Genomic DNA, 14404 nt, shown 5'->3' with positions numbered 1-14404 from the left:
AAAATTTATAGCGAAAAACAACATGAAGAGTTTAAATATTATTGTTTTTATGTGTGAATTTTTACATTTAAAATAAAAAAAATTATAAAAAACCCGAACATATTGAGATTGCGTTTGAATCAATTCATTTGGAAGACAACCGGTTGATTTAAGCAAATTGTTAACTATATTGTCTTGCACTTTTGTTGTTGACTTTTTTATGTGTTTTGAATGATTGACCATGGTATATGTCATTTTGTATCGATCTGACTTATCTGCTTTTTTCTGATTGTTATATTGATTAATTTTCTCATTGTTGTTTCTCGGTGAACCAGACAATTCATACGTAAGTATTGCAGCGATTGAAGGCGACAATTTCGATTTTATTACCGTAGTTTAGTTTATTTATTTTTATATTCATTGAGTACATCTTTTTTTTTTTTTAAATATAATGTGTTTCTTAAATAATTTTATTCTTTTATATCGGCCAGTTTCCGTTTTTTTTCTATTTACGAATATATCATGCAATCTGGTTTTCTCATGACAAATAAATTGTGTGTGGGTCGCTCAGTTGGTTTACTTGTCACTAGCATTTTCCAATCTATGTGTCTTTTTTGATGAGCAAGCGTACTCCAAAGATTATGTTGCTGTTTTACAGCTTTCATAGCGATCAAATTCTGCAATATATCATTGCAATACTTGTGAACCTTTTCGATGTTATCGTCTTTTGGATTGCCTTTTTCTCTGCAACGAAAATTAAACCGTTCACTCGAACATTCGCTATAAATCTATTAATTTATTTTGAGCTTACACTGTTTCGCGTATCTTTTTCAATTGTGAACCATAAAATGAGAACTCATGCTTGATTCTGCGTAATTGTAAGAAAATATATGCATTACATAATTTTAATTATCTAAATCTAGATCTAAATTGATCAATTGAACAAAATGAGTCTCAATGAATTTATCAACAAGTTACTAACTACTATACAAAATCATTAGAACCAAATTGAAATCATTAAGTACTGAAAGTTTTCACTTTTGTTCCCGAAAAATGTGTGATACTTGTTGTAAAATAATGATACTTGAACTCACTTCTCGAAATCCAGATCAGTCATCGTGGTTGAGCCTGTTTCTTTATTATAAGTTTTCATAAATTCGCTAATTTTTCGATTCACACTGTCGGCAATATCCCAGAAATCACTATAAATTGAAAATTTCAAACGTATATTTTCATGCAATGTGAAGAAAATGGAGTGACTTACAAGTGTGATCCCGTTATGCACTTGGTAGCTGCTTTTTTAATTTTTTTCAACAGCGACTTCCCACGGCTCTCCCTTTTAGCTTCAACCGGACCATAGCATCTATGATAAATTGTAAATTATATTTAATACACTAGAAAGTAGAGGCAATGATTAAAAGATATTACTTTTGCCACCAAGCGTATGAATTGATTTCAGATTTAGCTTGACTCCAAAAAGGATCAAACACTATCACGTCCGCCATTTTAATTCGGGTGCTTGTTTTATTGAATTCAATCTGGGTCAAAAGTGCTTCGATATTTGATATCTATTTGGAGAACGTATTTCAAAGAATATTCATTGAAATCAAACGAGAAAATGTCAGAAAGCATTACTCACCAAAGCCATGGCCAGAAGGGAAAAAATAATAAAGCATACCATAGTAATGAACTTTTTGAATGAAATAAGATTGCTTTTAAAGTTAGCAAAGAATTTTACAATATTCACAAAAGTTTTATCGTTTCGATAATGCAACTTTTACTGCATCAACATCGAATGAAAGTATCTAGATGAACCAGCCGTATTTATAGTCTTCCCGTAGAGTCTTTCCATATTTAATAACGAAAATGAAAATCTTCCGATCATATTACCATTCCGTAGGATGGCGACATCATGTCGCTGGCCATTTCTAATTGCACGAGTCATACACTCATATTCATTCTAATTATAATTGATGTTCTATTGAAAAGAAAAAATTGAAACTGTATGTCTAGTCATATCAAAAGTTAGCATCTGTTGCTAACTTTAACAGTTCAAACTTTATGAACCTACCGGTGTTTTATTAAATTTAAAATGTGACTCATGAATATGATTCATGAAAATGAATCATGAAGATGAATGAACTATAAAGATCGCCTGATGAATCATTGATGCATCATTCAGCTATAATTATATCAATTCTTTCCTTTCCAATAATTAGAGCATAATTTCTTATTGTGTATCCAATTACGTTTTTTACAGTCTAGAATAAAAGAGGACACAGTAAGCCTGCAGCAATGGCAACTTGGCAATACTTTATGGTGGAAATATAATTAAACTAGTCTCGAAAGGTTAATTTTTTAGTATTTTTGGACTGATTTGATAGGTTTATGTTGGCTTTACTGTAAAGTTTACAGTGAGTCATCGGTGAGAATAGGTTTTAAATTAAATTTTGTTCAAAATTAATATTATTTTAAGATATCTTAATATCATATCAAATAATGTTACCATACAAAAAAATAGTCATCGTTTTATTATTAAAAAAATGTTGGTTATCAAAATAAATTACATTTTTAAAAAGAATACATTTCAAGGGGTGTACTTTTGACCGTTTAACATGACAGTTTTTTTTTATTCAAATCTTAAATTTTAATGAAGATTAAGAAGCATTTAGTTTCTGTATCTTTAATTCGTTAAACAAATTTCAAGAAGATTTATTTCCACTGTATTTCCTTAAACTAAAGTTGGTTGATTATCATACTTATTATCAGGGTTCGAGAAAATATGTACGATAAATGTCAAAAATATTAATTTAATATTTACGATGAAACTGGCGAAATATTCACGATAAATATTTAAAAAAAAAACACTCAAAAATCCTAGCAAATTCAAATGATTTTAGTACTTTGGAGAATTTGGTGAAACTAAAAGGTCATTAGTCATAAAAAATCAATGTATTTCGACGTAAATATTTATTTATTCACCGTCTGATCACAGACTGAATTTATCACAAAATTTGTACAATATCGTTCACAATGAAACACCACCCGATCGTATACCCAGCCACCAGCCTTCTCGACTTCGGAGCAGCAGATATCGATTGTGTTCACTGTTTTTATTTCTATATAACACATAAAAGTTCAAAATTAAATTTTTCACCGAACAAATATCACATTTTCCAATTTGACAATATTGTTCCTAAAGATGTGTCTTGTTTCCGATTCTAAAAATATTTCTCTTATCAAGTTAAAGTTTCTACAAGCTACGTAAAACGGCTGATTATGTGCGTAATCCGATGAAAATGCCCTAACTCTAATTAGTTCTGTACTTCTCAAATTTCTTTGGTTCTCATTATATTGCAGTCTTGTATATACAATTTTATCTCTAAGTGAGCTAGACACTATTTTACTTAAAAGCAGATCATAAATTAAAAATATAGAGGCATTTATACGCCGTCTCCAAAGCGGTTGAATATTCAAAACATCACATCTAAACTGATACGGTGGCAATACATAATTCTCATCTCTCTGATATACATATCGTAACGACCAAATAACAAAATCTTTTTGAATTGATTCTATTCTATCGGAGTGGATACGATGGTATGGAAGCCATACAATACTCGCGTATTCCAATTTTGACCTAACTAGTGCACAATATAATATTTTTGCAGATTCTATCGTGTACTTATTTTTTAATGTTCGTTTGATGAAACCCATTGCCGCATGTGCACTGGCTGTAATCGCATCGATGTGATCTGTGAATGTCAGTTTTGTGTCGAAAATAATGCCAAGATCCTTGTGCATTTTGGTCCGTTCAAACGTATGATGGCCGTTGTCGATCGTATAGTCGTAGTTGACTACGTTTGCACCCTTTGCATACGTCATTACGTAGCACTTCTTCAGATTCAAATGCAGGTTGTTTTCGTTACACCAGTCGCTCAATTGATCAATGGCCCTTTGAAAAATGATGGCATCAATGGGCGAATGTATAGTGCGGATCAATTTCAGATCATCTGCAAATAATAAAACAAGTGCATTTGACACGGTTGCAACAATGTCGTTTATGAAAATAATAAAGAGACATGGTCCCAAAATACTTCCCGCGGGTACTCCCGATGGTACAATGAAAGTCCTTGACTTTTTTTCACCAATTCCAACAAACTGCGATCGTGATGTCAAATAACCATGGAACCATTTGACAATTTGGCGGCCGAATCCAAATCTCACCAACTTCTGAAGCAATCTCATGTGACTGACACGATCAAAAGCCTTTGCGAAATCGGTGTACAACACATCCGTTTGACATTTGTTGATCATCGAGTCCATCGTAAAATTCACCATTTGCAGTAAATTTGTCGCAGTTGATCGATTCTTCACGAAACCATGTTGATTGTGGCTGATCTTTCCATTTATAAATGTTTCGATTTTGCCGTAGACCACAATTTCAAATATTTTTGCGATTGTTGGAATAATCACAACTGGCCTATAGTTTGATGCACTGCTCTTTTTTCCCGATTTGAATATTGGCACTATTCTGGACTTTTTCAATGCATCTGGAACACATCCTTGTTGCAATGACTTTCTAAATAGCACTGTTAATGGCCTTGACAGTGTGTGTGCGCAGTTTTTCAGGAGCTTTGGTGATACACCATCTGGACCGGCTCCCTTATTCACATTGATCGATTGTAGTGCTTTTAACACATCGGCTTCACTGATGTCAATGTCAAACGATATTTCTCCGCATTCACTCAGCAATTGATCCAAATCGATATTATCGCTCTGTGTGTATTGACTTTCGAAAAAATCAGCGAATAATTCCGCTATCGACGTTTCGTTGTTGGCTGTTTCATTGTTGTATTCAACAATAGCAGGAATATCGCTTCGTTTTCTTCTGTCATTCACAAATCGCCAAAAATGTTTTGGGTTTGATCGGATTTGCAAAGCATGTAACCAAAGATCCATGGAAATTCGAAATAAATTCCGTTCTGGCAAAATTGAATAATTTTTTTTGCCAGAAAACTCTGTCTTGAAAAAACGTCAGCAAAACTGAACAGTTCTTCAGCCAAAAACCCTAGAAAATTGGAATTATTTCCAAAATTGTGTAAAAATATTTGTGAAAAACTGGAAAACCACGAAATATTTATTTATCGTGAAAAACGCGAAAATATTTAAATAAATACATATTTCGGAGAAATTTGAGTAATTTGAAGCCCTTAAATCAAAAATGTCATAAGCCCTTGATAATTTGGAAAACTTGATTAATATGGAGTAAAAAGAGATGAATTTATTTTACCGGCTATAATTTTGCAAAAAACGGTAAAGGATAAATGAGACTATTTTTACAGTATCAGAAAATATTTTTTTTTTCGGATTAAAATTTTCTTTAACAAAGTGTTTCATTTCTTTGGTGCGGGCTTGGGTTTTTTGCTAGTAAATTTATATCCCATGTTTGACAAGAGAACGCCAGGCTTTTTCAAACCGGTCAAATAGCCCCAATTCGTTTTTTGCTGGCCAATTGCTGCAATTGCGACCAAATTCTCAAACATGTCTGTGCAATAGTCGAGGATTCTTGGTATATTTACACTTTGAGGATTTTCTATAAATCTGAAACAATCACCGTACAATAAATAAATATATATTTTCCTCTAAAGAATTGATCTCACAATGTTTCACGATATTTTCTCAATTTCGATGCGTACGTTTCAAAGTCAAGCTTTAGTCTGTATGAATATTGAGCAAAAAATTATCATAATCTCATTAGCTTAAAGATAATTGGATTTACTTTGCGAATTCAACGTCAGTGAAAGTACATTTACGATTTTCCTTGTTGTACGTCTTCTCGAATTCCGTAAGTTTTCCATTTACAGCATCTGCCAGGCGCTTGAAATCGCTAAGAAAAAGTGTGAGAATTGTTCATCGGTGTGCATGTGTAAAACTTTTCATGCACCAAATAACTTACACATCCAATCCAATTCCTGAATTTCCAAAAAACCATGTTTTGCCTTTAATCGTCTTCATAATCGATTTTTTATTTAATTCTGCATTTATATCAGTTGGACCATTGCATCTACAAGAGATTAAACGCTCAATTTAATATTTAGAACGAAACAAAAAATATGTTGGTAAAAAGCACTTAAGAAACCAGGCGTCGCTATTCAATCTAGATCTGGCGTCATCCCAAAACGCGTCTTCAACAATTACATCAACCATTTTGATATTGGTTTGTGGCGTATACATTTCCAGTGCGGATTTTCCGGCTTTGATCGTTGAAATCTGTTTTGAGTAAAAGCAACAATTGCCTTTCGTTAAATTTACTTTGTTGGATTAGTTTCAACCTACCGAAACCATAAGAATAACCGACAAAATAATTATGCGTGACATTTTAAATTTTCTTTAGTCAAACGAAATCAGTTAAAAAAAGTGAAAGGAATTCAGTGCTCGATAGTGTGCTTCAAACATCTAATAATGAGTGATTCGATCAAGTAATATCTGCATTATTTATACCTTCTTTTTGGAACCGCTCTTACCATAAATTATCATTAAATTTGAATATTAAATAAAACTCCGGACAAGATCACATTAAAACGCATATATATTTAATCTTGATGTGGGTTCATATTGTTTAATTTAATTTTTGCGTGAATTTTTTTAATTCGTAAAAAAGGCATCATCTTTTATCTTTGTTCATTGTTTTAAGTTTAAAATTCTGTTACATTTAGAAATTGATAATGATATGTAAATTTGAAAATATTACAATTGCATGACGTTCAATTATTAAAAGAATAATATTGAATTTAATGTCCTAATCTGCGAATGCATCTCTTAATTAGGTGATCTCACGTGTGTTTTTTGAAGCGATTTTCCCTATGAAAATGAAGTATTGAAGTAAATGTGCAGTTGATACTTAAAGGTTTTTTTCGGAAAAATGGGATTTGGATTTTTTCTTTGGACAGCTGAGGGGGAAAATGTTTTTGACCAAAAAAGATATTTTTGCGATAAATATAGTTTTTTAACCAAAAAAAGCTTTCCCCTCAGCGCTCTTCTCCTCCTCCACCTCATTGGAACAGTCCCTGATTTATGCAAGTGCTTCCCTCAATGTAGGAACTCTAGCCAACTAAATATATATACTAATAAACATTTGACCTGGGACGTGAGAACAGGGCAAAAGTCAAATGATCTAAAAAATGACAACGACTTTGACGATTCACAAAATAAGTCAGCTTTAAGTAAGAAAGAGCGAGAGAGAGAGAGAGAGAGAGAGAGAGAGAGAGAGAGAGAGAGAGAGTTAATTGTGATAGAGAAAAACGAAATTGAAAACCGAAAAATAAAAAAACGAATAGAAAATACATTTGAAGTGAAAATATTTTAAATGTCGATAAAAATTACAATTTTAAATTCTCAAAAGGAATTTTATAAATTTCCATTACATATTCCGACTAAATTTTGTAATTTTTTTCTTTTGGCACGTTTCGAAGACAAGTTCAAATTATAATTTTAAAAAATACAATTGAAGATTGAACCATATGGTTGATTTGCAAGTACATACAATTAGCAAAGCCATCAGTCACCAAGATGCTACGTAAGTGCTTCCATGAAAAATGTTTATTTAAAAAAAAATGTAAATTCAAATTGTTCGATAATTTATGGAAAAGTGTTTCAGTATAAATATGTTGAATTTGATTGTATTCACTCGTTGTTGAATGTAAAGGTTACTTTGATAAGCATCAATATTCTATTCAGTTTCGATCATTTTGAATGATTTCTGTTTTATCTTCTCTCAGGACATTCGCGATGGCTCGATTGATTATTGTGACTCTATTTGCCGTGGCTTTGGTAAGTGTGTGCAATCCTATTGCTTTAACCAAGTTGTAATTCAACAAAAAAAAAACAAACCCAAACAGACTTCAATCGTCAAAGCCGAATCCGACCCAGTCGAATATGGACGTCCAATGAATTTGCATGTACCGAACACCAAAATTAAAATGGTTGATGTTGTGATTTTCGAACCATTCTGGGTGACAGCAACAACTGAAGTGAATAGCGACGAATGGTGGCAAAAGTGCATCTATTTATAGTCATTTCATCTCAATTTTTCCAAAGTTAAATGACAACCATCTCTTTTCGTAGATGTTATGGTCCAGCTGACTTAAATGACGGAAACAAAGGCACGTTGAGCTCAAAATTGGTGCCACAAGTGTGAGTTTAATTCAATTACTATGAATAAATCGCGATGAACTTTTGCTTCGTTTGTAGTGAATTTGACCGTCTCGCCGATAATGTGAATGGAAAATTAGCTGACTTTATGAAGACTTACAATAAAGAAAAGCGCCAATGCACCTTCAACGACATGGATTTTGACAAGTAGGTTTGACATCGATGAACTTTGATCGTGTACAGACTGTTGTTCGGCATTAGATTAAAACTTCAAAAAATTACAATCGATTTTCCAATAATATCTTCAGTGCAAATGTTTTTAGATAAAGTTGCTTTCAAACTTTGGATGACAATTAATAATATTGACTTTATATTCATCATCACAGCCAATCTATCATAATTTGAAATTCAACAATACACAATTCTATTTTCGCAGCCTTAAATTTGACTTTGAGTCGTATGCCGCAAAATTGAGAACAATTCGTGAAACTTTGTAAGATTGATTTTTGATCAGTTATAAATATAACATGATTCGAATGAATATTTGGTTGATAAACTATTCAATTGTTTTCATAGAGCAAACGTAAACCCGAAAAATGACGATATAAAAAGAGTCTATAATCATTGCGAAGATATGCTGCAGAACTTGTTAGCTATCAAAGCTGTAGGACAACAGCAGACTATTATTGGTGTGATGAATTTATTGAAACAAGGCGAAACGATGGCGGGAAACAAAGGGATACGCTTTCCAAATAAAATAAAATTAATACCAATCCAATATTGATTAATAAATTTTGTTAAACTTTGTTCTTAATAATTATCATTTGCAAACAACTAATTTAGAGTCTTCGACCGTCTACACCAAAATAATTACATTTTTGGAGTTACTTCTTATTCTGATGCAAAAAATGTAAATAAATTATCTTGACAATTTTATTTAAAAAGAGAGAAAAGTATTCCAACATTTTAAACAGTCACCCCTTTTAAGTTTAGTTTTTCTGAGTTCGCAAGTTATAACGAATCATTTCACTAGTTTTCAAAACATTTCATCATTCATAGTATAAAACTACAATCATATACTAGGAACTTTAACGTTGATTTAATTTTAATCCCGTGTGTAAAAAAGTGACTTGCAGTCAGTCAAGTAGAAATAAATTGATTCGACTACAGCTGGTTAAGTTGACTATAATCGTCTTATTTTGACCGAAACAATTACTTGCCAATATTTTCACCAGACATTATATTGAGATATTTTCAGCCAGCTAAATCGGCTCAGGCTGCTATCGTCAGGAGCTGAAATGGCGTGAAAACAATATAAGGGATTGTTATGGTGGTTGTAAGAATGGAAATGTTTTTATAACTAAAAAAACCTTTTCTATTGTTTGTTTGCTACATTTCAGCGTCTGACGTCAGTTGCCTGAGCTGAATCATCTGGCTGAAAATACCTCAAATATAATGTCTGATTTTTACATACGGGAACGCATTCACGATTTATTTGTGTTATCTATGTTAATAACTATATTTATAACAATTTTCATCAAATATGCGTCGCGTTCACTGATATTCTAGCTCCACCATAAATCTATTGGATATATCGAGAAGAGAGTATGTTATTCAGTGCTTATGGCTGAGTAACGTCTGAATAAAAACATACTCTCCTCTCGATATGTTCAATAGAAATGCGAAAAAGTGATCAAAATCGTGATTATTTGACGCATATGCATAAATAAATTTCAAACATGTAATTTCGCGATGAAAATTTCATTCAAAAAGAAAGCACATTTAAAATGAGTGCTGCTTTCCGAATCTACTTTTGTATGAATGTATAAAATCATTTTGAATTCATTCATAGTTATTTTAAACTTTATTCAAGATTTTTACACTTTTCGAAAATATCAAGCATAAATAAACATTCTGTACAGTTCTAAACGGTTCATCACGAACTGTTTACTATCAACACGCATAAAGTGGTTTACATAAGTTGATGGCCGAACAAGTGAACTGTAAATAGTCACAATAGCAGAGAAAGAAATTGCTTAATTCAAGAGAACGGAATAATTCGGGCGAATATACGCAGAAAACATGAATCGCCTAGTAGGAACTAGTATATTAGAAAATCTATGTCACTTCTTTTTATCTAATCAAAAGATTTCTCAGCCCAAAGTTTATATACTTTATGATGATCAACGGTAAGTGACGACATTTACTGGCAGATATTCCATGTGCCACAGTTTCATTTCGTTTCAACTATAATATTGTAACGATTTATGTTCAAGTTCAAATAAATAACATAAAAAAACAATAATCAATATTTGGGTTTTAAAAATGGTATGTTTGTTTCCGGATCAGTCGTATTTGGCGGCCGTCCAACATTCCGAGCCATAACTCCACTAATGTGGAAATGATATACTGTTTCGTATTTCGATTGAAAATGCGCAAACATTGTGACCACATTTAATTGAAACCATTTGCACATTAAACAAGTATGTTTCATTTTAATCTCATTTTAACTGAATGGTTAAAAATATACGAATATTTATGTGAGAAGAAAAAAAACACACACACACGAAACTAAACGATCGTAGTTTGTGCTTTGGTCGTCATGTGTTGTTGAGTGATACTTTAAAGTAATAATCTAAAATGTACACATATATCAACATTAAAAAAGGCGGTAGTAGTCAACTTTGTAATGTCCCCCAAAAAATATGGAGTATCGCAAAAGCATTATAACACATAAAATATGTTCGGTTACAGTCTGAACTATGGTTCACTTCTTGTTATTTCCATGCGAGCATTTCATTTGACATATATGTTTGAAAGGTTTTCTCTTTTGATTGACATTAAACACAAATATTTTGGCTTTTCAACTTTACTTGATTACGAGCCAAATATTTTACCTTTACTTCGGCTTAATTATTATTATTTTTTTCATAAGGAAGCCGAACACATACTGTAAACCATCTCAATTTGTAAATGTTCGTGGTAAATTAGGCATTACGAAAAATATATGCCACATTTTACATCTAAATGAACCGAAATTATTGCATGACAATGATTAATTTGAATTAAAAAACATTAACAATTACAATTGGAAAATTGAAAATTCGTTCGACAATATCATGAAAATTATCATTGAATTTGAACAGATTGAGATTTTCCGTACGCTGAGATTTTCAGAAATGTTGATCAATGGACGAAAATAATGTGAGAAACTTGTTCAATTGTACACAGTATAAGTGTGTATTGCTATGTCGCCAAGAATAGGTCAGTTGACAATTTTGCAAAGTAAATTCTCTACTCAACTTCAATTCCCATATCAAGCATTGTTTTGTCTATGTTGCACACAAAAGACACCTAACCTCAATATGAGACGATTTGGCTGTGTACTAATAATTTTCCTACATAATTTTTTTCAAAATTTATTGTTTCAATTAAGTGTTGAGAAAGTGTACAACATTTTGTTGCGAAGTGTACCTGGATTTTTTTCTTCAAAAAATCGACTCCTTTTTTTGGGAGTCCTCATCCGCACGAGGTACCGATTTTCTAAGTCAAAAATTTTATGTAATGTATTATGGTCTTAAAAAAGTGTACATTAAGGTGTAGGTAACAATTTTCGCATTCATATACGATATTACTAAGAAATTAAGTTTTTTGGCCATACCAGCCTTATCTGAAGGGCGAGGGGTGCCTATACTGAAAATTCCAAATTAAGTGTATGATGTTTTTATGAAATTGTACAGCCTTGAAATTAAGTGCAGATTAAGTGTACATCAATATTATGTCTTTAAATGGTCACTTTCTAGTGATATGGTCATGCTCTCGCCTCCTAATTATCTCTCACCTTAATTTGAAAAAAAAAACTTCAAAAATTGCATTTAAAAAACATCAAATCTCTTAAGTTTCATGAAATTTTTTGTTTGCAGTCAGAATTTCTGACATTTTTTTGTCGTGTTTCCGACTGTCTGCTGCTACATGGCATGCTTATATGAAACTCTCGGAGACTCATAACGCACAAAAATATTGAAAAAAAATTGTTTACTAAAATTTATCCAAAAATAAATGAGACTTCGGATAAACTGAATTTTATGTCAAATCTTCTCATATTGAGGTTGAATGTTTTTTGTGTGAGCATGTTCTCGAATAAATATTCAAATAAACGCATGTCCAAACTCACCTGACATTTTTCGAAGGTCAAAAATCAGTTATTAAAAAAACACCAATTTTTTTAAGGCGCCCTAAATTAACGAGATTGGTCGTTATTTAAATTGATCGGATATAATTATTGGTCACGAACATTTATCTAAAGAAACATAATCATGATGATGATGGAGAAATCGTAAATATCTTTTTTTTTCGCAATTAAAGACCGTGTTTTTACCACTCACTTTGCACTATGCACAACTACATGTGTTTTAAAATTCGCAGCCGTTTGGTATTCTTTAGCGGTCGAAACGATTTTGTCAGCGCCTTTTAAATGTTCATTCAACTCATTGCTAAGTACTATATAATGACTTATATCATTAATTTTTTTCTTATTATCCCCATTTTATTATTTTGACGATATGATGATTTGCCCACAAGGCAGTGTTTTGTCAGTATGCGAAGTTGAATCGTATGAATTTGCCTCTTTAAACTGCAAGTAGTATGAAATATATTCAAAAATCAATATTTTCCAAATAAAATCGGAATGCGAATATTTTGAACGATGTGGTAAAATATGAAAATGTTCAAAAAATGATTCGTGGTAATAAGAATATATCATCGTCATGTGAACGACATTTGTAGAAAATGTGCGACAGATTGCATTCATTTAGTGAAAAAGAAATTAATGAAACTATCATCGGTTGCACATATTTCAGATGTTTCTAGCTATATCACAATTGTGCTTTACGAGCGCTTGGATTAATGAATGGCATAAACTAAACCAAACCAAAAATATATTATGCATTTATTATGTGCCGTGAATTTGTGTGTGCTTTTCAGGTTGAAAATTAACCGTTGAAATTTGCGAGAAAAATAACAATGAGTTAAGAATAAAAAATAAATAAAGTGCAAGAATGTGCACATGATCTGCTAAACAACACACATACACACGTTCACTCATTCACTCACTCACTCACATCGCATCGCCGAAAATCTCTTTCATTGTTCTAAAATTAATTATGAAAACGCGATGTTTACGTAATGATGCGATGCTTGAAATACAATTCCTGCTTATTTCAAATTCATTTTGTCAATGGCATTTGTTTTGGGTGCGATTTTTGTTTTGCGTTGCTTCAAATTGAAAACATGCCCGTCGACCAAGCGCCGAGCATAAAATTCGCCGTTAGACATGTGATGTTAAAAATTTTTCATTCATTTTCATCGATTGAACGATGAAGTGGTTTTTAAAAAACAAAAATCATGTCGAGATCGTTCGCGTAATGAGATTTTCGGTGTTGCCCTTGCTTATGACAAAAATAAATATTGTTCACGACGGTCTTAGAATGTTTTTGTCAACCAAAAGCAGTGCATAATCTGCATGTCTTTTGGTTATATTTGAAGCTATTTGTGGCCAGAGTTTCAAATTAAAAGTGATTGAATTACATCGTTTCCTCGTGCAATCAAAAGAAATTACCTATCTAGGGGTTTTCATGTAAGATTTTGTTTCACGAATTCGACGACTAAACAACAGTATAACAAATAATACAAATTTTTACAAATCATCCAAATCTTTACCGATTTCACTATTTTGTGCCAAAAATCCACCGATATTCGCCGATATGCGAAGTGTCTTTGTTCTGGAAGTGGGCTTTGGTGGATCCTCAGGATCGTTCAGAACCGCTCCCAGGTCTGGAAGTGGACCCTCAGGATGGGTCAGGGCATTGTCAAACCATGGTCTGGTCGATCCAGAGGATCCACCAAAACCCACTTCCAGAACAATTAAGTATCAAAAAATACCCGAATATTAACGATATTTTACAGATATGCCGATATTTCACCGATCTGCCGATAATTCACCGATATGCCAATACGCAAATATTATCCAATAAAAATACATGCAAACCCCTAGGAAATTACACTCAAAGAGAGAGAATAAACAATAAAGTCACCAGTTTTTTTTTTAAACAGCAATGCAACCGTTCTTCTTTTCCCCCCCGGGGTGGGAAAAGTGCAGTTTTTCGAGCTCGCAATTTGTAACGAACAATTTCACCAGTTTTTAAATATGTTGCATCATTTTCAGTGCGACACGCCGCGTACCATGTGCTCATATGTATACATTACATACGAT

At 32.4% G+C, this 14404-nt stretch overlaps 3 protein-coding genes and 1 long non-coding RNA gene across 4 annotated transcripts; 1 reads left to right on the top strand and 3 right to left on the bottom strand.

Moving 5' to 3' along the window:
• Nucleotides 1–473: 473 nt before the first annotated feature.
• On the bottom strand, nt 474–1341 carry LOC116350195. Its single transcript, XM_031781939.1, has 4 exons — nt 1244–1341; nt 1074–1181; nt 791–847; nt 474–723 (listed from the first exon to the last, which is right to left on the bottom strand). Exons 2-4 carry the CDS (start codon nt 1130–1132, stop codon nt 489–491), a joined length of 351 nt encoding a protein of 116 aa, XP_031637799.1. The 5' UTR covers nt 1133–1181; nt 1244–1341; the 3' UTR covers nt 474–488.
• Nucleotides 1342–5241: 3900 nt separating this feature from the next.
• LOC116346653 lies at nt 5242–6434 on the bottom strand. The gene is made up of 6 exons (XM_031776822.1): nt 6319–6434; nt 6113–6252; nt 5939–6046; nt 5762–5869; nt 5643–5699; nt 5242–5583 (listed from the first exon to the last, which is right to left on the bottom strand). Exons 1-6 carry the CDS (start codon nt 6358–6360, stop codon nt 5376–5378), a joined length of 663 nt encoding a protein of 220 aa, XP_031632682.1. The 5' UTR covers nt 6361–6434; the 3' UTR covers nt 5242–5375.
• Nucleotides 6435–7684: 1250 nt separating this feature from the next.
• Nucleotides 7685–9069, top strand: LOC116346644. Its single transcript, XM_031776810.1, has 6 exons — nt 7685–7812; nt 7881–8038; nt 8107–8175; nt 8233–8340; nt 8570–8626; nt 8710–9069. Exons 1-6 carry the CDS (start codon nt 7735–7737, stop codon nt 8915–8917), a joined length of 678 nt encoding a protein of 225 aa, XP_031632670.1. The 5' UTR covers nt 7685–7734; the 3' UTR covers nt 8918–9069.
• Nucleotides 9070–12341: 3272 nt separating this feature from the next.
• On the bottom strand, nt 12342–14304 carry LOC116346660. Its single transcript, XR_004201621.1, has 3 exons — nt 14226–14304; nt 12519–12766; nt 12342–12433 (listed from the first exon to the last, which is right to left on the bottom strand). It is a non-coding gene; the product is annotated as an uncharacterized LOC116346660 (long non-coding RNA).
• Between the last annotated feature and the right edge of the window lie 100 nt (nt 14305–14404).

This window comes from Contarinia nasturtii, unplaced genomic scaffold (genome assembly GCF_009176525.2).
Source record: "Contarinia nasturtii isolate CC-2019 unplaced genomic scaffold, AAFC_CNas_1.1 Cnas_scaffold_129, whole genome shotgun sequence".
NCBI classification, from domain to species: Eukaryota; Metazoa; Arthropoda; class Insecta; order Diptera; family Cecidomyiidae; genus Contarinia; species Contarinia nasturtii.
Note: the sequence above shows the minus strand (reverse complement) of the source record. Positions and strands in the feature narration are given on the sequence as shown.

Coding starts and splice junctions, on each gene's coding strand:
- LOC116350195 (XM_031781939.1), bottom strand. CDS start 1,132: ATGAAAACTTATAATAAAGAAACAGGCTCAACCACGATGACTGATCTG. Junction 848..1,073: donor ACTGATCTGGATTTCGAGAA/GTGAGTTCAAGT, acceptor ACAATTACGCAG/AATCAAGCATGAGTTCTCAT. Junction 724..790: donor AAAAAGATACGCGAAACAGT/GTAAGCTCAAAA, acceptor TTTTCGTTGCAG/AGAAAAAGGCAATCCAAAAG.
- LOC116346653 (XM_031776822.1), bottom strand. CDS start 6,360: ATGTCACGCATAATTATTTTGTCGGTTATTCTTATGGTTTCG. Junction 6,253..6,318: donor CGGTTATTCTTATGGTTTCG/GTAGGTTGAAAC, acceptor TACTCAAAACAG/ATTTCAACGATCAAAGCCGG. Junction 5,584..5,642: donor AGAAAATATCGTGAAACATT/GTGAGATCAATT, acceptor TGATTGTTTCAG/ATTTATAGAAAATCCTCAAA.
- LOC116346644 (XM_031776810.1), top strand. CDS start 7,735: ATGATTTCTGTTTTATCTTCTCTCAGGACATTCGCGATGGCTCGATTG. Junction 7,813..7,880: donor CTCTATTTGCCGTGGCTTTG/GTAAGTGTGTGC, acceptor AAACCCAAACAG/ACTTCAATCGTCAAAGCCGA. Junction 8,176..8,232: donor TCAAAATTGGTGCCACAAGT/GTGAGTTTAATT, acceptor CTTCGTTTGTAG/TGAATTTGACCGTCTCGCCG.